Genomic DNA, 26,245 nt, shown 5'->3' on the forward strand with positions numbered 1-26,245 from the left:
AATATATCAAAATTGTCGTCAAAAATGTGTTTTTCTGTGTTTGAGTGTGTAGAATTATTAGAATCTAGACTATTGTTTTTAAAGACTCATTTATGTTCGTTAATGTGTTTCTTGAAGGATCTACCTGTTTGTCCAATATAAATTTTAGGACAAGATCCACATTTCAACCTGTAGACACCTGATTTTTGGGATTTTGGACATTTCGATTTATTGTTTTTTTAAATATTTTCCTATTGTGTTGTTAGTTCTGAAAGCTATTTTTAAACCACATTTTGACAAATGTTTTGAAACTTTTACACTAGGTTCTCCTATGTATGTAATTGTTTTAAATTGTTCGTGTTCTGTACTAGGTTTCAGATAAATAGAGTTTACTGTTGTCTGTATTTGTTTTTTATTTATAATTTTATCTGTAATGGACGGATTGTAGCCGTTGTTCAGTGCAACTTGTTTAATGATATTAAGTTCTTTGTTGAAATTTACTGTCGAGAGTGGCGTATTAAGAAGTCTGTGTATAAAAGAGTTAAATGCAGCCATTTTATGTGTATAAGGGTGATTTGAGCTGTTATGTACGACTGTGTCCGTGTGTGAAGGTTTATGATATATTGAAAAGTCTAATTTGTTTTGCACTTTCGTGATAGTTAAGTCTAAAAAATTAATAGAGTTATCCTGTTCAATCTCGATAGTGAATTTTATACGATTATGTATTGAGTTAATGTAATTTAAAAAAGAATTCAATTGTCTGTCCGTTCCAACAAAGCAAGCAAAGACATCATCCACATATCTATACCACCATAAAAAACTTTTACTTAAAGGATGTTCTGGTATGATATTTTCCAAATTATCCATAAAAATCTTAGCTAACAAAGGACTAAGTGGGTTTCCCATAATCAAACCTTCTTTAGAGATATAAATATGTCCATTAAATTCAAAATAATTTTGGTCTAAAGATACTATTCAGCAATCTAATAAATCTTGTTTCACCAATGGGTTAACCTGCTTCCGAGTTAGGTTGAAATCTACTAAATCTATCACATCCTGGGAAATAAGTTTTGTAGATCAAAAGACAGTAGTGTTGCGTTAGAAGGGATTTTGATGTCTTTAATTTTGTTGACAATCAGGTAGATCCTTCAAGAAACGCATTAACGAACATATAAGAGAGTTTAAAAACAATAGTCTAGATTCTAATTATGCTACACACTTAAACACAGAAAAACACATTTTGACGACAATTTTGATATATTACATACAGCCACAAAAATTAGAAAATTAAATTTATTGGAAGCCATGGAGATTAACAAAATGAGACATTCAAATGTATTGCTTAACGATCAATTAGATTTAAATACCTCTCATTTTTCGGTATATATAGTAGCAGGTAGTTTGTAAATATTACATTTGATAAAGACACGGTGTTGTCGAAACAATTGTCATGTCAAAATATATAATTTCGTGAAAATCTGAACTTTTAGTTCTTATTTATTTTGAATCTGTATTCTGTTTCTCCAAATTTAACAATCCCAAATATCAGTTAACAATCCATTGTTAAATCTGATTGGGAACTTGGCAATCACATTTTTGCGCTTATTTTCGCTACTAGTTGACGGCTTTGAAATTTTCTTGAGCAATTTTGTGGTCAACTAAAAACGGGTTTGTAACTTTTAAGACATGAATTGGGCAGTCGCAATTTTTTGTGTAAAATTTTTAGCTGTTTTATCATCACAGTCACCCTTTTGAGAAATCCCAATGAGTAATTGATTAACTTATATCGGTTAAACAAAGAGGCAGAAATACCACAATTTCTACAAGCTCTCATTTGCTGGCAAATAAAAAGATTAAAAGTATAATTCATAATTAAAAAATATATTTCATTACTTTATAGATCTTCGTCGGTTTACAGATTACAGCAACATTTAAATTTTGCAATTAGTATGCAGTACGCAAAATTATAAAAAGCAGTCAGTAATTTTTCTATGAAATTTCCAGATTCTACTGCAATACTATTTTACAAATCTTCTGGAGTCCTTCTGATTTATCAACAACTGACGCAGGAGGAAATAGCGATGCAAATAGTAAGTTCGTAATTCTTTTTCTCTAAACTCATGTTCTCTTCATTATCCAGTCTAAAAAGGAACTTTGGAGCATATTTAAGCAGAAACAATACCATTTTACTGGACATTTTGCTTACTGGTATAAGAAAACAAAGAAAGAAATGAAACGCGGCTAGGACATAGGTTATCTATGGTGGGTTATATTCAATGCAGTTTTCCGCATTCTTCTTCTTTCATTCAATAACCAATTGGCAAAGTAATTAGCAATGTTGGTTACGGCCTTGTTTCATAGCTATTAAGATTTTACCTAGTGATCTATTGCTACTTACTCATAATCACAACAATGTAGAAACAAAATAGATATGGTTGTCTCTGTTCTGGGTTTAAAATTTTAACGAAAGTAGGTCTAACTTTTATACTTGAATTATTGATGTCAATTATTTACGGTCAGTTTTAACTTTTAATATTATCTTTTAATCTACAATATCTGAAAAATTATGTTTGTTATAAAAAATTAAACAAGAACGGAAACTTTAATTCAAAGTAGGAGGTGTATTGAACGAAACATATTTTAACGGCACGGACATTGACGAAATTTTAGATTGTAATGGGGTAAATGGAGGTAAAGTGTAATGTAAAGTTCAATGCCCTGAAAACCCAATATTCAAATTCCATTTGGGCAAGGTCTATTTTCTTTTAAATGTCCTTTTTTCTTTTAGATCTAAACATTAAAAAGAAAGATGGAAAAATACGCTCCGGATAGCGTTGTTTATTTTAAAGATACTTGGAGATTTGCTCGGGGACCTCTCGTCAGTTATCGTGTCGCTCGGCGGATAAAAAAAAGACACTTGATTCCGATTCCGAACTCGTTATACGATAATTACGGTCGTCTTCAGCGGTAGCGACATTAGCAACGGGAAATAAACGGCACCAGATATATAAAAGACAATGAGGACGGTGCTACGACATGTTCTCACGGGTGACCATATATCAGGCCGTCAGTGGCGTACCCAAGTCGCCAAATTGTTTTGGACGATCCTAAAGCTTTCTAGTGGTCGGTAATTGAAATCTACGCCGCTGGACGGTACTTCTTCTCCGAGGGCTAGAGCCGATCGTTTATAAATTAAAGTTTCCGACGAAAGAAAACTCGCTTCTTACAGTATAGCCGATTTTAGTTTCAAAAATTTGGTTTCCAAACAACACGCCACCGGAATCACTTTGGCATATCAAAACTAAAAATTTCGATGAGTAATACTGCAATTTATGATATAATTTAGGAACCGGATGTCCTGTACACTGTGTCCCATTTTTGTAAACCTTTGTTTACTTTTGTGTGAAACGATTTGGAAATTTGAAGTTTTGGGGCACCCCTCGTATCTCGGGTATCCTATGAAATGTTGGAAAAGTGAAAAGCGCATCCGATATAGATTTCTACATAGAATTCATTGGCGTAGTTAGTTTTTTTCTAAATGGTTTCGGCTTTTTGAAAAAATAAAGTTAAAACAAATCTTATATTCCAATTTGATTCCGCCTGGTATGAGCTTCTCAGAAATGTATAACATGTAAATACACAAAAATGATTTTTTAAAATTTTCATGAAAGTATATGACCTTGGAAAGAGGATCCATTACATATCTAAAATAGTTACCTTATTTATTTCGGACAATACTTACACAATAACTTTTATAAGTTGAATGAAGTATAATATTAACAATTTATTTGTAATATTCCACAAAGCTTTATGACCTAGTTTTCGTGTAAGTATCGCTAGCAATAAATAAGGTAACTATTTTAGATACTTAATAAATCCTTTTTCCCAGGCCTACCGCAAATACCTTCATGAAAACTTTAAAAAATCATTTGTATGAAATCATTTATACAAATAACCCCATACTGTTATATATTTCTGAAAAGCTCATACCAAGCGGACCTATGCATTAAAAAATTTTTTTATTATTTTTCAACAAAACGAAACCATTTAAAAAAGAACTGACTCCGCCACTGAATTCTACGTAAAAATCTATATGGGATGCGCTTTTCATCTTTTCGACATTTCATAGGATACTCAAAGCTTTAAATTTCCAAAATCACCCTGAATTTTCAAAATTGAGTAAAAAGTACCAAAGGTTTGCGAAAACGCAAGGTTCTATCTTCACTCTCAATACAGCTCAAAACCTCCAATAAAATTTTACTAAGTTTAACGATACCGAACATTAAATTTAGTAAAATTTTATTGGAGGTTTTTCTTAGCTATCACTTCCGTATTGACATCTTCAAATTTGCAAAGTTTCTAAGTTTTACTTTAAGTTACTAATTGCACACGAGAAATTATTATTAAAATTCGTAAACAGGTTGTAAATTTTATTTTATAACAACTTTCCTGAATGCTTTTCCATGTCACTGAATAACTTTAACTTTTGCACATTTATTACTAATATTCTTTTGTATTGTTAGACCAAATTTGATGTAAAATCCTTAATGCCAAACATTAACTACCCATGGCCTTAACAAAATATTCCCAAACTTCTTTGTTTATTTTTTTTACAAATTTTAATACTTGGCAAAAAAGTTTTAAGAAAATTTTGATTGTCATGGACTGCTAAGGCAGTTTGGCATACCTCCAATTCGGTCCAAAAATATAAAATAACATTCCATTTAACGTTAATCGACAAAATTAACTAAAATTAAACTACAAAAATGGTGTTATCAAAAATTTATTCAATTTGTTTTTAATTCTTATATTTTTTATTTTTGAGCTTTCGAAATGCAATATGAATTTTGATTTTAATTTTTCGAAGAGAATTAGCCCTTAAAATTTTTTGCTTATTATTTTTGGAAACGTATATAAAATACATTCACGCACAGAGTTGCTGTCCATAGTGCACCTAAACTGTAATTATTCCTACAATATACTTTGTTTGCTAATTACAAATAAATAAATAGATTGTATTATGTCTCCTGCAAAAGTCAAACGTCCGCAACTGTAACATGGAAAAACTCTTTGCGACACACTGTAAGTTTTATCGATACTTATTTCTTAACCGACTTTGGAGAACGAAAACGATTAATTACCCATTTAGCCGAGCCAGATAATAAATCGTTCTTTTGTTTTTTAAAACAATGGAAAATTTATGAATTCAATATGAAATTTGTCCAAAATACGTGCGATAAAACATTTCAAAATTGTTAAAACTGATTGAAATAGCCCACTTATCAACACTAAAACAATTTGCAAAAGGCATAAGATTGTGATACTTCTTCGCGACACCAGGTATGGCATTTATGTATATCTTAAAGTGTTGTTTGGCAGAAAGCTGTAATGTAAATTCTAAATTTTCCATACTCAAAATTAATTGCAAAAATGCTATACAGGACGTCCCATTTAAAATTTTAAAGAACACTTCCCATAGAATTGAAACTTGCAGCAAACTGAAAATAGTTGAAACGAAATATGACCGATATACCATTAACTTTAAAAACTTTATAAAACTGTATTGTTAAAAAGTTAAAAATACCTGGTTATTTTCTCCTGTTGAAGGCGGTCGGGTACCTCCAAAAGGCTACCGTTGACCAGTTGTTTGCGCCATACTGCCTCGTTGTGTGCGTCGGGCAGATCAATCCTTCCTGAACAATAAAGAGAATTTTAAATCATCAGTGCTGCAACGCGATAAATCGCGATGCGGCTTATTTTGTTCACGCAAAGAAAGCGTTCTAAAACTTAAACGAGTCTTATTGTTATGTTTTCAATACGTAAGCGGTACGATATGGATCTACACGAGAAGACAAAACGCCCGATTCATAAGCTACAGGCTTTCAACTTACCCGCGAACGCCTCGCAGAAGAGTCTCATGCTCTCTCCCAACACGATCTCTTTGTCTTGAGATATGTAAGTAATTTTGGGATCATCCGGCAGCTTTTCTGAAAAGAAAAATAGCAGTTTCATGCATCCGAGTTCTATTCTGTTTGTTTTTTAAAGCGTCGTGTCGCTTTAATTCATTTTTTCAATTTCAATAAAAACAATTTAAATTTCTTTATTAAAATGATTGATATATCCACGGTAAACAAAATTCAAAACTAAAAAAAATTAAAATTAACGCCACCAGGGTCGATCAAATATTCCCACTTTTGTTGAAATACTGTAGCGCATTTATTGATAAATACATTACGCACATTATAAATTGCTGCATTGAAACAAGTTATTTTCCAGTCCAATGGAAAATTTCTGTTGGTAAAACATTACCTAAAACATCAAGTCCATTAAATTATAATGATATTCGTATCATAAGTGTTCTCACTGTTTTGTCGAAAATATTCGAAAAAATTCTTTATGGACTACTTTACGATTTTTGTACAAAAAAAATAATATTATTCCCAATCCTCAGTGCGGTTTTCGTAACGGGTCTGGTACCTCGATAGCATTGACTAACGTACTGGGTTAAAAAAAAAGAGTTTTGTTTTAGTGCTTTTAGACTTTTCGAAAGCATTCGATACAATTAGTCACGAGCTGTTGTTGGCTAAACTAAGTACGATACTACGGTTTTAATGTCGAATCTTCTCAATCATACTTGACTTTTAGATTTGAATCAATTTTTTCAAATGATAAATATTCGGAGAACGTAGAAATTCTATCCGGTGTCCCACAGGGATCAATTTTAGGCCCACTGCCTTTCCTTATTTATACTTCTGATGTTTTGAGATCTTTAAAATTCTGTAAAATTTTAGCCTTTGCAGATGATTCACAAATTTATTGCAGCTTCAGGCCCGACATAAAGAACTTGAAGCATACATTAATGACGACCTTCAAACTTTAAATCAGATATTTCAAGACCACAACTTAAAACTTAATCCATGTAAATGTGTTATGGTGTTTGGGAATGATAATAATGTTAACTTCCTAAAGAACAAATTAAATATAACGATCAGCACCTCAAAATTAAATTTTAAAAATTGTACCAAGAATCTGGAGTTATCTTACACAGAAACTTATCAAAGAGCACCTAAAAAATATTTCAAAAATCTTTTACCTTCATAAAAGTTTTGTATAATAATAGACATATTTTAAGTAAACAATTGAAACGAAGTTTGTGTGAATCCTTCTAATTTCAATTATTGTGACTTAGTCTATGGTTTTTGTTTGTAAAAGAATAGTAAGAAGTGTGTTCAGATAGTACAGAATGCATGTATTAGCTTTGTAAATGGTGTGAGGAAATTTGATCATGTATCACACATATACAATGATACAAAATGGCTCAAAATGAATGTGTGGAGAATTCTACATTTCTCGACAGTTTTGTAAAAGGTAATAAATAATCCTAATTCGCCAGTTTCCATAAAACAACGCTTAATATTTCGTAACACTGTTCGCAATATTAATATTAGAAATAATGCCCAACTAACTATGCCACATCATAACACTGCCATCTTTCGGCGTTCACACATCACTGAGTTCCAAACTGTTTTAAAAACAATGTCATAACCTAAAAGTTACTACAATGTATATAATTTGTTTTTCCTGTAACTTATTTCCACAGGTATAATTACAGTAATTTCTCTAGATAAATTTTATATAGGATTAACCTAGGATTGTTAAACTATGTTTGTCTCTGTTTGGTTCAGTAGCCAAAACTTGCTCCAAACTTGGACAGGTATATGAAATTATTTCTTTGTAATAACTCATATCAAAGTCATTATTATTATCATTATTTTTGTTACTATATTTTTCGTAATAAAGTTTCCCTCTTATTATTACCTTAATGCAAGTAATCTTAGGGGAAGTAGATAGCAATTATTCGTTTGAGAAGAAACGGTATAGAGTGTTCCTGGCAAATGGTTAGTTCTTAAAAATGTACAACGTTTATTAGAATACATACTACATATGGTTTCGCCATAATAATAAAGTCACATTTAAAATCAATAGCAATACCAGATCAAACGATACAAATACACTTCTTACTCCTTAAAATGACGTATGGCGTGCTTCAATTGGTACTCCAGAAAAAGACGAGCTGGAAAATGCAGAATCTTCTAGTTAAAACTTAGGATATATATATATATATATATATATATATATATATATATATATATATATATATATATATATATATATATATATATATATATATATATATATATATATATATATATATATATATATATATATATATATATATATATATATATATAATATTTCTATTTTGAGTCTATTCCCAAAGATTCTTTATTTCGGAGAGCAATTTCTTTAAAAATATAGGTTCATAAAACTGTGTTAGAGACTAGTGTAAGTTACATTGAACACAGAAGCGGTTCTAGTTTGGTACTCGTAGGTATTTGCGTTCATTGGATACCTGCCAACGTTCTTATACAGGGTAGCTCACTACTTCATTTATCCAGTCCATTTCCGAAGACTTGTTCAAAATTTATCCGAAATTTTACTTTAAGACATTTTTAGTATTTGTAATTTATTTAATGTGCTATGCTTCTGTTATGGCTCCATAAAGCCTGTAACTGCCTCGTTTTTTGGGTTTTTGTCTGAGTTGAGTTTCAATAACTTTGGAAAGGTATAGCAAAAAGGCATATGCAAACTGACACTAATTAACATCACAAAACCAATAAGAAATTAAAATCCAGTAATAATGCGTTTTAGACAGTCCGATTAAATCGTATTGTGAAATTGCCATTTGGAACTTTTTGCTTATGCACTTTTATTTTGTTCTCTATATTTAATTCATTTTTAATACAAAATATTTATACGCCTCTTTCGAAAAACGGATTCGTTGCAATTATTTTACTTCTTTTTTGTTTGCCAATGGAAGTAATTTTCATGAAACAAAGCCGGCAAATTGCTACAACGAAACAGGTGGACAGGGACGTGGCGGAGAAACCATTGAATGGGCTCGTTCTATTGTAGACCCACGCGAGTCAATGAAATATTACGTTAACAAGATCAGAATAACGCAATACGTACTACACACGGCACGTAAATATGCCAAATTGGAATATATGCTTTACATAAAGGCCACCAGAATAATATTAGAGCCTACGTATATCCGGCAACACAGCGAGTCCCTAGTTCGTTCGAGATAGAGAGAGAAAGTTATATACGGGCTTACTTTCACTGGCGTGTAAACTACAATTTTCAACTACGAACGTGAAAATTCCCAAACGAAAGTGAAGATCTCACAAAATGAATTAAATGGACTGCATTATTTTCATCAAAAATTTTGTTGTTTTTCTCTCTATCACTCTCTCTGGTGATGTTGGTCTTCAAGCGAAAAATTTTACCTACTAGCATCAAAATTTCAATGGTCCAATTTTATTATGATTTAAAGAAATATGACATATATAAGCGATGAAAGCAATTTAATATTCTCGGACTAAAACTAAACTAAATTTTAAAATCTTAACTAACAGTCAAATTATTACATGATTATTGTACAGTGAGATATAACATCAGCTAAATGAAAGTAAAGTTTGCACACTTTAGGACAGGCAAATATTTCAAAAACGGAATGTTTAGAAATTTAGACTATTTTTTTAATTAAAAATCATCGCTATATCATTCATCATTTAAAAAATCATCAAATTACAACTAACAAGAAGGGTATTGCATAAAATAAATAGATTTTTGGGTAACTAACATATTGAGCTTGAGCTTCAGATATAAAGAACAAACAATTTCGAAAACTAACACAATGTATTTCCCTAATTTCTTAAATTTTACTAAGACATATAATTATTTTCATATATTAAGAAAAAAAATATTTCAAATTTGTAAGTAATAGATTAATATAATATAATAGGGAAAACGTACTAAATACATCGATAAAATTATATTGCGGAATATTGCTTTATAAATAATCATCACAAAATATGCTACATAAAACTTCAAAAATTATACCCAGAAGCTGACATACAGTTTAATTCACCACAGAACTCTTGAAGGTGATCAATTCATTCTCATTTGTGTAAAGCACTAAAAAAAATTAAATTTAGAATATTTGGATTTTATAACCTGAATAATTTGAAAGACAGTACAGAGAAGCGTTTGTCGGACATCTTAGTATTTTTAGTAATTTTTTGTATTATCAAAACGAGATTGGGATGGTATTCGCCTCTTCAGTAATCCAGAAAGTCCAAACAAATTGAGATCCGCACTTAACCTGGCACTTAATGCATGGTGTTCGGCCAGACGCAGGGAACATAATTATGGGTTTGTCGCAATATTTCAATACAATCGGCTGCCTGTGCACGTGCACTGAAATATTTGTGACAGTCCTACGGACAACCTACGCAAATTTTACGCCCATTCATGAACGACAAACTGGGACCAGACACACTCACAGAACCGTGAAATGTGAAATGCACATGACAAGTTTTTAGTGTTTCTCGCAGCGTGAATGTACGCATTAACGCAGCGGGTGGTGCTATGTTATAAATTTTTTAATTTGTCGCGAATGAATCTGCAATTAAAGAAAAGGATACAAAGAGTCTTTCTCTCTCTCTTCACACGTGATTTGCACAAACATAGAACTTTTAAAGAAAACAATTACAGACAACATTTAATAAACACAATTTAAAAAAAAAGACGCAACAAAATAACAGAGGAGGCCGTTCTTAAAAAAATATATTTGCGAAAAATGGGTATGACGTATAACATATTCCCACGGGAAAAATTTAACGGGCGACACCGCGAAGTTCGGATTATAAGTTGCTGTGCTAAATATTATTAAAGGGCAACAGGAGTACCAGGGAAATTAAATACTGATACATCAACTGAATAGATAATATTAAAAGAACAACAGAGATATTCATACCAAATACAAAGGCTGCAAGCTCCTGTACCGAGTGATTTGATTTAGCCCAGTGATTCCCAAAGTGGTTTGTCTATATCGACCCCCAGGGGTCTATGACCGCCCGCAAGGGGTGTACATCAGCGAAAAAAAATTTGAGGGTGCCTTGAAATGAAAATGTTGTTCCACGATAGCGGATCTCAACATACACTAATAGTATCTATCTCTATAAAGTAAAGTATATAAGTCTCTATAAAATAAAAAATGGATGTAGGCCTTCGCTTTGTGGTTGGAATACATTTTGCACTTCCCTGTGCACGCGCACTAGTATCATCTTGTTACAAATATACGCGCAGTCAATTTTTGTGTCAGAGCTTCGCAAACATGCACAGACTTGTTCAACTCTATGAATACGAATGTGAGATGAATACTTGTATTCGTTTCCTGAAGCTTGAAAAGGAAAGTGCTAAGGAAATATTTAAAAAAACATAAACTACTAATTTATCACACAAATTATAGTTAATCAGCGTTATTTTGTTTGAGAATGCCGGAGAAAAGTAAGCACATTATTTTTCATTAAATTTTACTCTTGTACGCAATAGCAAAGATAGATAAATTATGCCAAACATGACTTCAGTTATTAGTGGTTTAATATTCAATGAAAAAATACGAGTACTCCTCAATAGTTCCTTCTTCAAAATTTTGGCCATCGGTATGATTCTCCAGAATCCGAACTAATTGCTGCAAGATGTTCGCTTATGGAGTGTCGGAAAATAAGAAATCCATAACTGTTCAACTGCGTGTTTTTTGAAGAATTTCTCCCATTTGTTTCTTTTCTTTTTTATTCATAGAATTTAAAGTTTACATATAGGAACCATATTAAAGAAATATTATTTTGGAATTAAACTACTTATTTAAGACCTTGCCAGTCATTTTTATAAATACCAAGTAACTTCACAATAAAAGTAACTTTTCTCCATTGTGCCTGGAATGTTCAGATTACGACTTCTTTCTAATTTCCATCATATTAAAACCTTAAACATTCATAACATTCCCCTTCTCGCATACATTTATAATAGCTGAACGCCTATGCCTGCTATGCTAAGAACACACGATTTAAATTTGACTTTTTTTAAATACAGCTGCTAAACTATATGTCTTATTCAAATACATTAATTTACCCCATAGATAACTAATCCCATATCCGCACCTAAAACGAAGTGTGGACAGTAAATTATTGATTATTTGAAGCTTGGACTTCATTGAATCATTTTCGGACAAACAATTGACTCTATGTCTTTTCTGCAACAAAGTTTTGGGCAATGACGCTATGAAACCATCTAAGCTGCAAGATCATCTGAGAAGATGTCATCCTGATAAAGATTTCTTTCAAACTCTCAAAGGTAAACGTCGGAAGAGACCCACGCTGGCCACAATGTTGCGTTCGACTTCACACACACAAAGCATCGTTTGATGGTATTCAGGCGTCTTTTTTAGTAGTTTTAATTAAAACTAAATGAATAAATGTATAAAACTTAACATGTATTTTTATTTCAAATTTTTAATGCTAAACTTGACTACAGTTAGTAGTAGTCAAAACCGAGAAATATGCCACGGCGTCTACGACACAAAACCCATTGGGAACCACTGGCTTAGCCGAATGAATAGCGATGATACTTTGTTCAATTTTTTTTTTCTAGTAAGAAAACTAGCTTTGGGGATGCAATTTAAAACGGACTAAAAGTAATCTGTATTCATAAACGCAATGTTTGTCGGTAACTTTTAGTTAAGAATTATCGATGATAATTTAAATGGACCACATTTTCTACCTTTAGAATTAAATGTGGTGTCCATTTTCATTTTCAACAAGAACTATATCTTTTGCTAGAAAATGTAGCCCTGTTAACAATAAAAGCTATGAATTACATGCATAATGATGCCACAGCACAGTTTAAATGTGTGAAGGTTGAAATTATAAGTTTTGAAACTGCTAGATCTTTTTCATTCGCCGCATCGATTCCCAGATTTAAATCCTTTGGTATCTGTGGATATCAAATTATCTGTACTACTCTAATACAGGATATCGAAGACCTAAGAAACAGGATAAATGTGTCTTGTAATGTAATAAGAAATAATCCAGGCATACAGGAAGACAATTGTATTTTATCTTGCCTTAGGTGTCTTGCTTATTGGTTTTTATTTGAGTTACATTGTTTAAATAAAATATTTTTAAAGAAGGTATTTCTTTATAGTTTAATTATCGATAGTCAGTTAGTTTCAAAAATGTTTATTGAATGGTTTAGAAGATAATTGATAAATGTTAGACATGCAATACATTTAATTTTTTTTATTTGGAAACAAACACTTTCTAATAAACCAGCTTTTCTTTAAATTTAGTCAAGAAGGGTTCTAATTCGCCTCACTCATTTTAAAAACATTGAAAAAAGTGGAAATTGTGTTTTCGTAATAGTAATACCTATGTAATATTTCATTGTTCTATCGATTTTGCTTTTTAAGATAAAATACAAAAACATTATTTTACATTTACATTTATATAAGAAATTACTCTTAATTTTAAACAAGGAATCACCTCATAATTTGATCGTATTTGCTTTAAAACACCCTGTACATCCCGTTTTACCTATCAGGTAAAAGAATATTATATGGAGGTATAATAGAATATATATATATATATATATATATATATATATATATATATATATATATATATATATATATATATATATATATATATATATATATATATATATATATATATATATAATATATAGAAGTATATGTCGAGCATACGGAGTAGTTCACCTACTTTGAAATACAGGACAAAAAACTCAAAATTTGCAAAATAGATTAAAAGGGCATAAACTTGACAAAATTAAGAAAACCGTCTTAAGAATAGCAAAATTTTGAAAAGAACAAAGTTAAAAAAATAAAAAAATTACAATATTGAAATTTTTGAAATAACAAATTAAATCAAAATCAAAAATTTAATAAACCAGCTTTTCTTTAAATTTAGTCAAGAAGGGTTCTAATTCGCCTCACTCATTTTAAAAACATTGAAAAAAGTGGAAATTGTGTTTTCGTAATAGTAATACCTATGTAATATTTCATTGTTCTATCGATTTTGCTTTTTAAGATAAAATACAAAAACATTATTTTACATTTACATTTATATAAGAAATTACTCTTAATTTTAAACAAGGAATCACCTCATAATTTGATCGTATTTGCTTTAAAACACCCTGTACATCCCGTTTTACCTATCAGGTAAAAGAATATTATATGGAGGTATAATAGAATATATATATATATATATATATATATATATATATATATATATATATATATATATATATATATATATATATATATATATAATATATAGAAGTATATGTCGAGCATACGGAGTAGTTCACCTACTTTGAAATACAGGACAAAAAACTCAAAATTTGCAAAATAGATTAAAAGGGCATAAACTTGACAAAATTAAGAAAACCGTCTTAAGAATAGCAAAATTTTGAAAAGAACAAAGTTAAAAAAATAAAAAAATTACAATATTGAAATTTTTGAAATAACAAATTAAATCAAAATCAAAAATTTAACACGTTTTCTTGGCTAGCTGTTGGTCGGTTCAAATAAGTTAGGCTACCAAAACTAACCAAACCATGGTAAAAAGTATGTGCGTTAGTACGGAGGTTACTATACAAGGGGCGCTAAAATAGAAAGTGGTATAAAAATGTCACAAAAAAGAGAAGAAACAATAAAAAAGGATAAAAACCAACAAGAAAAATGAAGACTTTTTAAGCTTGTTAACAGTCAATCTACCACAAGACTTGAAAGTTAATTGAATTGATACTAACGACGCAAGAAGAGACGATTGTTGATGTCGGCTCGCTTTGTATGTTCGGCCGCAATTTAATCATCATTTAATCCATGTAATTCCCTGCTGGCGATTTGTAATCTTATACTTGTGTGGTGGCAACAGGCCAGGTGTTCCTACGATCTCGAAATCGTTTGCGGAGGTTGAGATCGTTAGAAATTTTCCGCGAATTATTACAATTATTTGAGCGTAATTGCCAGTTTAACCATCTGGTATTCTTACTCGGTATCCACTCGCGACAATAAAACAAAATACTGGGCATTTAATCGTCGACGGGTTTTCCCACGCACACTGACCTGCGTAAAATATACGCTAGCCCAAAATAGATCAATACGAGAGAAAGCTTCAGAGGAATCCATAGATAATTTCATGTGGAAGTTTTGGTTAGAATTAAGCAGGCAACTCGATCAAGATTTGTACGCAAACTCATAAATTTTTACCGTGGAAGTTAATATTTCTGAAGATTATCGAATTTACCGAGGTGATAATTAACCCTAGATATGTACTGGATGTTTCCAAATTCAGTACAATCAAGGGTATATTTATCAGACAAAAACAAGTCATGCGTTCTACTTTTGCCTTTGATCTGCTTTGCTGCTGACTTTGACAAAACATATTTGTCATCATAAACATCATAATTGGTATTTATAGGTAAAATCGTGCTACGGTATTTTTTGTAGATCCATTTTTTTTTTGGTTTTAAAAATCAAAAATAGATACTCTTTGTGTCATACTTCACTCAACAATTTAAAAAATTGATATACTTATTTGTGGTTCTTTAGTTTTGGTAGAGTCTAGAAAGAAATCATTTTTGGTAATTAATTAAATGTAAGTAATAAATGCGATCACTGAATCGTGACGCATTATTATTTAATTCAGGCAGGGAACATAAAGGAAAATGCCGGTTTTCAATTTTTTAAACAAAGCTAGACACGAAAAAACTAATAGTTACCATCTCTCATACGCCACTGAAGTAAATCTTATTTTAATCATACAAAATAAAGACCCTTACTGCGACAAATACGTGGCAAATTTTGGAAAAATCAGCTAAAAGATTTTTGAGTAATTAATATAAAATATTTTTTTCCCATAACTTTGGCCTATTTCAAAAACAAAACATTTAAAAAAAATAGATTTATTTTTGGCTAATATGCCCTTAAAATGTTTGTATTGAAATTTGAAACATTCTGCACATTATTTATATAGCTTCAAAAAAGACATCTTTTTAGAGACAGAAAAATGTGCTTTTTTACCAAATTTAATCATCATTATATATGTTACGACAAATTAAAAAAATGGTCTAGAATTGTTCACCACGCAGAAAATAATTTGGCATGCGCCTCACTCGGGGTAAAAAAGACATGCTTACCAAACACTTTGAGGTTGATTGTGTGTGCGTGGACCACTGTATCGTTGCGAAGAACACACGTGTAGTTGCCGGCATCATCTTCTGTTACTATCTGAGTATAGATCGTTTGGTTGGCACTTTCCGGGAAGAGGACCATTCGGGACAAGCTCAGTTCCCACGGGTATATTTTACCGTCTTTGTACCTGTAACAATTGCTCAGTCAAAGGGCTTGTTAAATAACAATTTCGCAAAGTGAATAACATCTGTTTCTAGTGCTTGGCAAGGAAGAGTAATAAGGACGCAGTTCATCGTTGTAAATCAGTCGCGTCTCGTGCGATTATATCATCAATGGACCGTTTAATCACCACAAAGTATCACAATTAAAGATCAATGGATCAGCTATGACTATATCAGCTGAGTTGAATATCGTTAAGCTTGGAGGCTAAATGATGAAAAACTGATTTTAAAAACAGCTTCGTCTGACTGATGTTAACTTTTAATTTTAGATTTTTTTATTACTAAAATTTTTCGGGAGTTTACAAATTAATATTAAAATTATTATAAAATATTAAACATTTAAGGAAAATAGTGTCAATAAAATTATAATTTATTTCGAGTGGTGGATCTGTATCCACTAAGTTACCACTCGTGTGGGAAATTATCCCTAATTATATCAAGAAATACCAGTAAGTACCAATTAAATTATATCCAATTTCCACTAATTACCACTGTTAATACCAGATTTATAACTCGTACTGCAAGAAAGAATAATTGTGATTTTGTTTCGATTGCATCAAAAAAAATTTGAAAAGGTCTATAATTAGGACCAAGAGTAGGGCAGTAGATAAAACACCAATTTAAAAGTCAAAATATATGCCAAAATGTAACTTAACGAAAGTGTTTAAATTATTTATTTTTACATAACTCACAAGATAGGTATACATATTTAACGTCCCTATAAAGATCCTTTCAGAACTTCATATATTTAATTCAACTATTTTAAGAGAAAACTTCTATCCAATATAGAAGTCCATCGACAATATACTACTTATTTACTTTAACCACGCTATTTTAAGACTGCTTAAAAAGATTTCATTATTAATTTACTTTTGGACACCCCTCATCTTATACTATAAGTATATAACATAATTTCTAGGTATTTTTCGTCCTGTCTCCACAATCAATAATTGGAAAACATATAAAAATATTTGAAAAAGGATGTCACCACACAGCTACGCCAGCTACGGGGTAATTTGGTGACCTTCGAAAGTATTGTAAAAAAGGAATAAACATAAATTGCATTTTGCATCATATACCCTATGTACCCTAAAAGGCGACATTTTCGCGAGTATTAAGTACTATTATTCATATTCAAGATGAAGATAAAAATATTGGGCGATTTTCACTGGTTTGTTGGGCCCTTATTTGACTATCTAATTACGTAAAAAGTCATATCGTTGCATTTTTTCTCATAAAATTGGTTTGTTTACTATTATGGCAGAAAACGCTACCATGTGGAAAGATAAGTAATCGGAATCGCGTCATAGTGCGTTTCATAGTTTAGGAAAAACCCTTTTTAGCGACTGCAAGTTTGACAAAATGCATTAAGCCTTTTTCCTGTTAAAATCATCCTAATGTTCAACTTTAAGATAGTACTCACTTTTTCTATGACCGTCGTTTTCCCTAATACCGCATCTCGTTGCTAGGACGTCCGATATAAATATCACATTTTCGTTGTCACCCATAACACAACCTTGGTTAGCGGTACCTGCCTGAATAAGCGACATTTTGGAAGATGCCACTCGCAAACAAACTTGCTTTCAAAACGATTTGAAATTTCACCAGAAACAAAACCCAGATTGCGGTCCTGCCTTCCTGCGACGCGGCTGCACTACATAACCTTGCCCAATTCGTGGATCGCGTTCGATAACGATGTTCCAAGAAAATTTTAATTATTATAAGGCAAACGACGAGTGCTACTGGTGCTTTGTGCATGACAAAATGTTCGTAATCGCTTAATTCCGCACTAATGACGACGTTTTCGGAATAATTACTATGTTAAAACAAAAGTGAAGCGCAGTTCAGGTTTTTGGCGAACGGCTGTGGATAACAATTTTTTCGACGCACAATTGGCATTAAAAATATTCGCGGCCGCACAAAAAAGTACCGCGCATATGCCACTGTTGACCTCAAGCCAACAAAACGATATACTCTTACCAAGTATTCCGCCTAACGCGATAGATTTCGTTTTATAAATAGACAATTTTCCAGGATTTGTTATCATCGCTTGTGTATAAACGAACATTTCATCAATTCTCCACAGTCATTCCAGCCGTTTCGCGGTATATTCCCGTTTGCTTTTCCAATCATAATCGGTGTTCGTGGAATACACACACATTTGTCAGTCATCGGATGCTCCGTCCTTAACAAACGCGAAGCTAAGGCTTCGTTCACACTCTCGAAAAAGCGTTCTTGATATTTAGGTGTATTGAGTGCCGATACTTAAATCTTGGGGTGTTATGTTAACTTTTCTTGCTCAAATCACCCCAAGATTTAAGTATATATATATATATATATATATATATATATATATATATATATATATATATATATATATATATATATATATATATATATATATATATATATATATATATATAGTGTTCAAAGTGTTTTCGAAGCGCGAGCATTGAAGATGCCAAGTGAGATTTTGGCGAAACATCTGCAGGATTCCAGTCGGATGCAGGATTCCAGTCGGAGTTCAACGAGCGAACGGATGATATCCCGGAATATAGTGTCATCATATATATATATATATATATATATATATATATATATATATATATATATATATATATATATATATATATATATACAGGGTGGTGACGTGAGGGATATTCAGGATATTCTCAATTTATCTAGTACTAAGTTCAGCATTTTCATCCTTATAATTTAAAACTGATTCAATTTCTGGAGTTCTTACTCTTTTAAATGATTGTTTTCCCTGAAAGTACCTGTTTCGCTCAACCTTCTATGTATATGTATATACATCTGAAAATGTTCGTCTATTAGGAAAGCGCTCTAGCCTAGCTTCCGGCGCACTCTAGTAAACTCGACCATTCTTTTTTGAAATAGCAATGCTAGGATATTAATAAGACGCAAAAACTAAATTTAAAAACAGATGTCAACCGCCTTGATAACAGAATTAAGAATTCGTACACACACAGCCTTACTACAATGATAATTTTTTTTTGTAGTGTTTTAATAAAAGAGATACACAATTACTTAAGTAAGAAATACTAATATTAATAATTTTCTGCATGCTGTCAAATTAACGATATTGTTATGACCCTGCAGAGAACAGAGGTTTTTATTTTTTTAAGCGAAAACCGTACATCGGGTTGAAAAAAAGCAGAAAATTAAATTATTAAATAATGCTAGTTGTGACATAGTACATGTGTACCAAATTTCATTAAAATATCTAAAGTTGTAATTTTTTTGGTAAATTTTACCACGCTGTATCTCAATAGTTAAAACGTTTAGGACATAATATTTCCATATAAAGTTTTCTTTTTAAAATGGACCCAAAAATCGCCCCCATAATTATTGACATTCGATTCGAAAACAACCTGTAGACCGAGAATGTAGATTCGCAAAACATGTTTTGAAAATGCATACAGAGAGGCCATATGAATCCAAAAACTCATTTATCAGCACCGATGCGTAAGCAGAAAATTCAAATCAATATTGTGTGAACCGTTGGTACATTCACAGGGTTTATTATTGAGACAGGGGTCCTTATATGCCAAGCATTGATGCTCGACGAATTCAAAAGTTGCAGAAATCTTCACTTTCATCAGTCACACTCTGAAACTCAATAATTGGCTTAAGATGTACATTTTTTTATACCATACTTAAGTTCAAAAAGCCACCCCTACCTCTACGCTATGAGAACACAAATTTTCGAACAGATATACAAAACGTTCGTTTTAGGGGTTTCCTTAAACGCTCTCTTCATTCGACGGAATTGTGCTTTCTTACCAGTGTGTAAGAATAATGAATACATGTTATTTAGAGTTAGGAAGCTTAAATACTAAACCATCGTTTTCAGGAAATTGAAATATTAGAATTTGGTTCGATAATTTTTTTACTTAAATCTAATGTATTAAATATAGATTGGAGACTGTTGCTACTATTGTATTATGACATGAACTACTACTGAACTATACTATTAATTTTTAAGTATCTTCAACGAAGAGGAGCTCTTTCAGAAATATTGTAGAGTTCCAGTGGACCTATTTCGTAATCCACATCCTTTTGTTGGGTTTTATCTCATTCTGTCATTAGTCAATCCATCAGTAAATAGAACAAGAAATCAATTCAAGCTAGTTACTTCATGAATTATTTGCCTGGTGGCTGAAGTGGTGAAAAATTGTGACCTTTGAAGAGAAATTGATTAGTCTCTGGAAAATTTCCTGATGGTTTCATTAGGATTTCTGGCTCTCCCATCAGTACAATTTGGTAGTACTTGTTTTCTGGTTTGTCTTGGTGCAAAAACTTGTTGCCAACTTAAATGAGTATTGCGAGTTTCTTTTGTCAATTTTACTTTTTTAATTTGGTTCGCAGTGGATTTCTTGCAAGCTGTTATGGACCTCCCCCATCTAACGGTGAAGCACTCAACACATCATTAAAAAACTATGGAAATCATCGCGTTAACCTTTGTCGAACGGCGAGTTTGCGCCATATTCGACAACTCAAAAAATCAACAAACCATAGTTTTGCCTCTTCGGCTCCTTTACGGAGAAATTTCTCACGAAGCGGCATCACTGACCCGCGGTCGATCTTGTGTTTGTCTTTGGTCGCGATTGTTTGCAAACCGTAAAATGTTTGTTATCTCGTCAAACATGATCTGTCTTGTTTGTCGAAATGGACGTTCGCCTCGTCTATGTTGGGCCGCCAGCTTTGGTAAACATCGTACGTTTTTCAGGAACGCTTTGTGCAGACATGTGTCGCCGCCCTTGTTTACCCTTATAGTTCGTCTTAATTTCCTATAGATGATTGACATGTAATTGGTGAAATCGTATTGGCCCGGGGGCTGCAATAGGCCTGGTAAAGTTAAAGTGACAGATATCAGCTTTTGTGACGTAACCCCTTTGTAGGTGCAAGCTTTGTAGAACCTCAATTAATTGCTTTTTGGTATAATCTTGGTGAAAATAAGTGTCGTTGTTATACATGTAGTTTTGGATTGTTGCTTTTGTGTCACATGAGGAAGGGGTTTTAGTCAACTGTCTACTGTGATAACTTGCATTGTCCATTACAATGACACTATTAGGAGGAATGTTTGGAACTAGTTTGTTTTTAAACCAACTTTCAAATAAATCTGCGGTGGAGCCTTCATGGTAATCCAGAGAACAATCTTTAATATTTTTCGCAGACAAAGAAAGTCCATTTACCTCTTTTTGATAGCGCGTTTGTTTTACACTTATCAATTGAGTCAACCCAACCCTTTTCCGGGGTATCATAAGTGTCGAACCAGGTTACATCCAAGTAAATAATTGTCCTTTGTTGTTCTCTGCAAATCCTATTTTTTTTTTCTATATATTCTATTAGCCATTTCCGAATTCTAAAAGAATCCATTAAAACTTACCTTTTGTAAATTTTTTTAAATCTAAAACCCATGTGTTGAATACACTTCCATATTTGCCACATTTAACACCTTTTTCATCTTGTTCAATCCTCCTAATCAAGATATATAACGTAGGCACGCTTTGTTCCTCGTATAACTGGAAAATTTTAAGCCCTATTATATGTTGACCACTTTTTCCATAAAGTTGGTGTTGGAATTTTTTATGGAATTTTGATGATGACGTTTCTTCTAAAGATGCTTGCTTGCTGGCACCACGGTCAGTGAGGGTCAAATAAACATTGTTTATAACTTCCTTAGTCTCAATAGAATAGTGTTTTCTACATTTGGGCGGGAGCATCTCCTGAGATACACTAGACTCGCACATATTTTGCATAATTCGCACACGATTCAACACACGCTGTATTACGCACGAAATAAGAATGATTACTAATAAACTTAAACTAAGTAGTATACCACACCAAAGAATATTAAACACGGGTAGGTATAAAATTATTTTCTATTACGAACCACAATTTTACCTGAATTTAAATTCCGAAACTTTAGGTAATAATCTTGTTGCATTGTATGTTAATGACCACCCTTGGATAATCCCATTCAAAAGCAATTGGTCACTTTCTTATATCTATGAACAGACCATAGCAGATAAATTGTAAACGGGGTTTTGAAAATGGATATTGTAGCTGCGGTAAGAAAGTTGATTGAGGTCTCCCTTCCAGCCGCGACAAATGAAAACGCAATTGTTCCAGAAGAAAAGAAAAAAGAAATGTTAGAGATTGGAAATCCCTGCTTAAGCTCAGAGGCATTACAGCAAACATTCTCAGTAGAAAATCATGATCAATTCCCCTCTCAGGATAGGAACCTTCCTCCCTGAACATTAGATACTTCAATAACCTCTGCACACTCTCAATGGACTGAGCGCGCTAGTTGTATATTGGTAACCATACCACCGAGCCATAGTCAAGCTTGGACCTAACATAACAGTTAAATAACAATTTAATAGAAGCTGAGCTAAAAAAATGCATGCAATTTCTTATTACGAATCCTAAAATTTGCATTGCACTGGAAACCATTTTAGTGATGTGAGGTACAAAAGTGGTCTAATAAAATCCCTAGATCCTTTACATTGGCAGGTCTAGTCAGGATAGTGCCATCCATAGTGTAATTAAAAAGTTATAGGAGTTTGTGTCCGGTGGTAAGAAACCGTGCTGATGTTAAGATGCAATTTATATTTAGTACACCACTGACTGACAATATTGATGTTGGCTTGGAGAGTCATGCAGTCCGTGCCTATTTTAATGCAGCGATATAGTTTTAGGTCATCCGCATAGGCGAGCTTGTCGCAGATGATTGTCTATAAATATATTCAAAAGAAGTGGTCCAAGGTTAGAACCTTGAGGCACACCAAAGGTTGGAACAAAAGGAACTGATCTAAAGCCCTCAATCTCATTCTCAATGGTAGATAACTGCAATAAGATATTGTTCATAATAATTCTCACTATTTCTAACTGTTCTGCCATTATGAAATCAATTCAATCATTTATCCTTCTGTAAACCAAATGGTGGCAATGTATCAACGATTTTTAAAAAAATACCTATGAATCATTTCATACAGGTGTTAATTAGAAAACATTTTTTTAAGTGGCAAATTCAATAGAGGGATTTGAACCTAAGTCAAATCAAATGATTTGATGATTTTATTTACTTTAATTTAAATAACGAAAACTGTTAATTTGATTTTATCATTTGCATGATATGATGTTTGCTATTAGGAAAAAAAAATCAATCAGTATTATGGTATCCTTTACCTTTGACTTAACCTTTTACTTATTGATTTAGATGTCGAAGAAATTTTGGGCTTTTGAAGATATTTCAGCTAAATAGTAGTTATTTCAAACTAACCTAACGTCAAAAATTTGACGTAACCACAAAATTATTTAAACGGCGCGTCATACCTCACGCAGCTACGCTTTTAATATTTCAAAATCGGTTTAGACTCCTAAAAAATGTGTTTATTTTTTAATATGTTCGACTGTTAAAATATTACCTTTTAACCAAACAAAAAAATGGTTTAAATGATTTCCTTTAAAACTTAAAAGTAAGTTAAAAATTTTAAATTATGTGTAAGAGTTTTTTTCAAAGGTTTCTTTGTTCATTTAATTAACTGAAATAATCGTACTAACCCTCTAACTAAAAAACTTTGACTTTTTAGAGAAATCGCTATTTCCTATTCATTTATCTATACAATAATTTTTTTATATCAATTTGTATGTGCTTTTTCGAAAGTTATTATAAATTATATTTTATGGAAATATAAAAAAAATGAATGGTTTGATCAACACATAATTTAAGTAAGAAATATCGGTAAATGGGGTAATCAAACAACCAGAATATCTCATTCTAGCATTTAGAATAAACGAGCAGGTGGGAGACAACAATCCCGTAATAGCGTAAAAAGTTATTTGAAAATATGATGGCATTTAATGCACTAGTCTCATCGATTCTTAAAGTAGTGGAATTGATAGGGCAATTTTTTTTGTTTCAATTGACCAAACTACAAAATAATAATAACAATAATACAAAAAAAAAATACAATAAAATCTATATTTATTTACTTATATTGTGCGTTACATCGCCGCCGCGTCGTTCTGAGAACTAAGTGGAGTTGATATTTTTATTGGCGTTCCTCGAATCGCTAATTGTCGTATTGGAACATTCCTTTAAGAGGGTTATAGGTGAATTGGATATCGCAAACGCATAATAATTTATTATAAAATACATATTATTATTAGACAATGATAGATAACACTCTACAATTGCAAGAAGTGGTCTGCCAAAACACTATCTGTTGTGCTTCAGCTATGTCCATGAAATTTTATTTTTAAAGTTTGTTATTCATTTTTTGGTATAAATCGGTCAAAAGAGTCGAATAACGATGTCACGCAGCAGGCCTATCTTTGTTGTTAAAGAATAGACTATAATAATGCGATAGGTAGATATGTCATAGTCATGTCAGTTCCCATCTTGGTACGTCGTTAGCGATTTCGTATTCAAAAAATAACTTTCATTTCTGTCGACTGCATAAAATTGAATTGCATGCCACGCACGCAAACTTTTGACTGGTCTGTATAGGGTTGATTTTGAGTAATGGTTTGGTTCTTGGAACGTACGAGCGGTGAAAACTTTTACGAGAGAGATAATGTTTCATTTTGTTGTACGCCGTTGTGAGCGGAATCAATATACCTATATGCAGTATATGATTGTTGTCTGTGCAATAAAGCGTGAAAAGATAATGAGAATTCAAACACCTCGTATAACAAAAGCTAATGAAGCGTTTGTTCGCCTAGAGCCGTAAAACGTTCACGGATAAGTACGATAAATGAAATTAATCCTTTGAAAAATATCACAGACAAGACGTATATTTTATCGCTGTATCTAGCAAAGGTACAGCTCGTTTTCATAAATGGTATAGTTTTGAAAAGTTGTTTTTAACCTTTATATGTTTGTTTTTATGTTAGAAAGCACCAGACTCCCGGACGCAATTAGAAAGCTATTGAGCAATTCAAACCAAACAGCAGCTAAACAACACCGGTTACTGCTAAGTGATTTGAATCTTTAAATTTATAAAAGCAAAACTAATAGTAATCGTTATTTTAACCATTGTTGTTATTTTGGTTAAAATCGCGTCACGTCAAACTTTATCAAACCATTATTTTTCCTCCGGATTTTTTTTTTTAGAAAAAACAAATTACTTTCTTCTGCTTAGAAATAATGTATAGAAACAAAAAAAATTGTATTGGTTACTTTCAGTTTTAATTTAATCGATTTGGATTATTCTAAAGCACGATAAATGGAGATGATGAATTTCCGCAGAAACAAAATTATTTTCATACGTTTGTAAAGGCAAAAATATTTTCTTTTATACACAGTGTGCCCCACTCAAGAACTGTACACTCCAGTAAAATCTGTGTTTATAGTTCGATTTTAATAATTTTTTTTTTGTTGGATTATTATTGCTTCAACTTAAAGTCATGGCCAACTGAGACGATTTAACAAAAAAAAAAGAGAAGAGAGAAGTACTATTAGGGAAATGGGCAACAACTTCTTATACAGGATGTTACGGTTTGACTTTGATAATTTCTTTTTATAAAACCTTATCTTCCTTATTACATCAACCTGAAGTTATGACTAATTTTTCATGTCAAATACCGAGAAGGGCTATTAAGGATTTCTTCAAGAATAAAGCACCAACGAATTCTTATTCAGGACTACATAAAACCTAAATATACTACGTTCCGTGAAGTTCGAATACAGGATGTTCGAAATATCGCGGGAGTCTCGCTTAAGCATTACTCCTGTAGAAGCGTGTTGATTGTTGATTTCATTCACTGAAAGAGACTAACGATTTTCTTCAAATTAAATATGATTAGAGGATTAGATACGAAGTTTATATTCGACTGTCAAATTCACTAGTCATGACTTTAGTTGCTGCTATAGGAAAAAACCGTTTCATTTATC

At 31.9% G+C, this 26,245-nt stretch overlaps 1 protein-coding gene across 1 annotated transcript in view; it reads right to left on the minus strand.

Moving 5' to 3' along the window:
* The window catches only part of LOC132696919 (X-linked interleukin-1 receptor accessory protein-like 2), a 77,719-nt gene that overhangs the window by 15,592 nt on the left and 35,882 nt on the right, over positions 1 to 26,245 (minus strand). Inside the window, exons 2-4 of the mRNA XM_060662061.1 lie at positions 16,105 to 16,286; positions 5,871 to 5,966; positions 5,564 to 5,672 (exon numbers count right to left, since the gene is read on the minus strand). Coding sequence (XP_060518044.1) covers positions 5,564 to 5,672; positions 5,871 to 5,966; positions 16,105 to 16,286 — 387 coding nt within the window. The remainder of the gene's footprint in view (positions 1 to 5,563; positions 5,673 to 5,870; positions 5,967 to 16,104; positions 16,287 to 26,245) is intronic.

Source organism: Cylas formicarius, unplaced genomic scaffold (assembly GCF_029955315.1).
Source record: "Cylas formicarius isolate icCylForm1 unplaced genomic scaffold, icCylForm1.1 PGA_scaffold_1__22_contigs__length_36826433, whole genome shotgun sequence".
Classification (NCBI taxonomy): domain Eukaryota; kingdom Metazoa; phylum Arthropoda; class Insecta; order Coleoptera; family Brentidae; genus Cylas; species Cylas formicarius.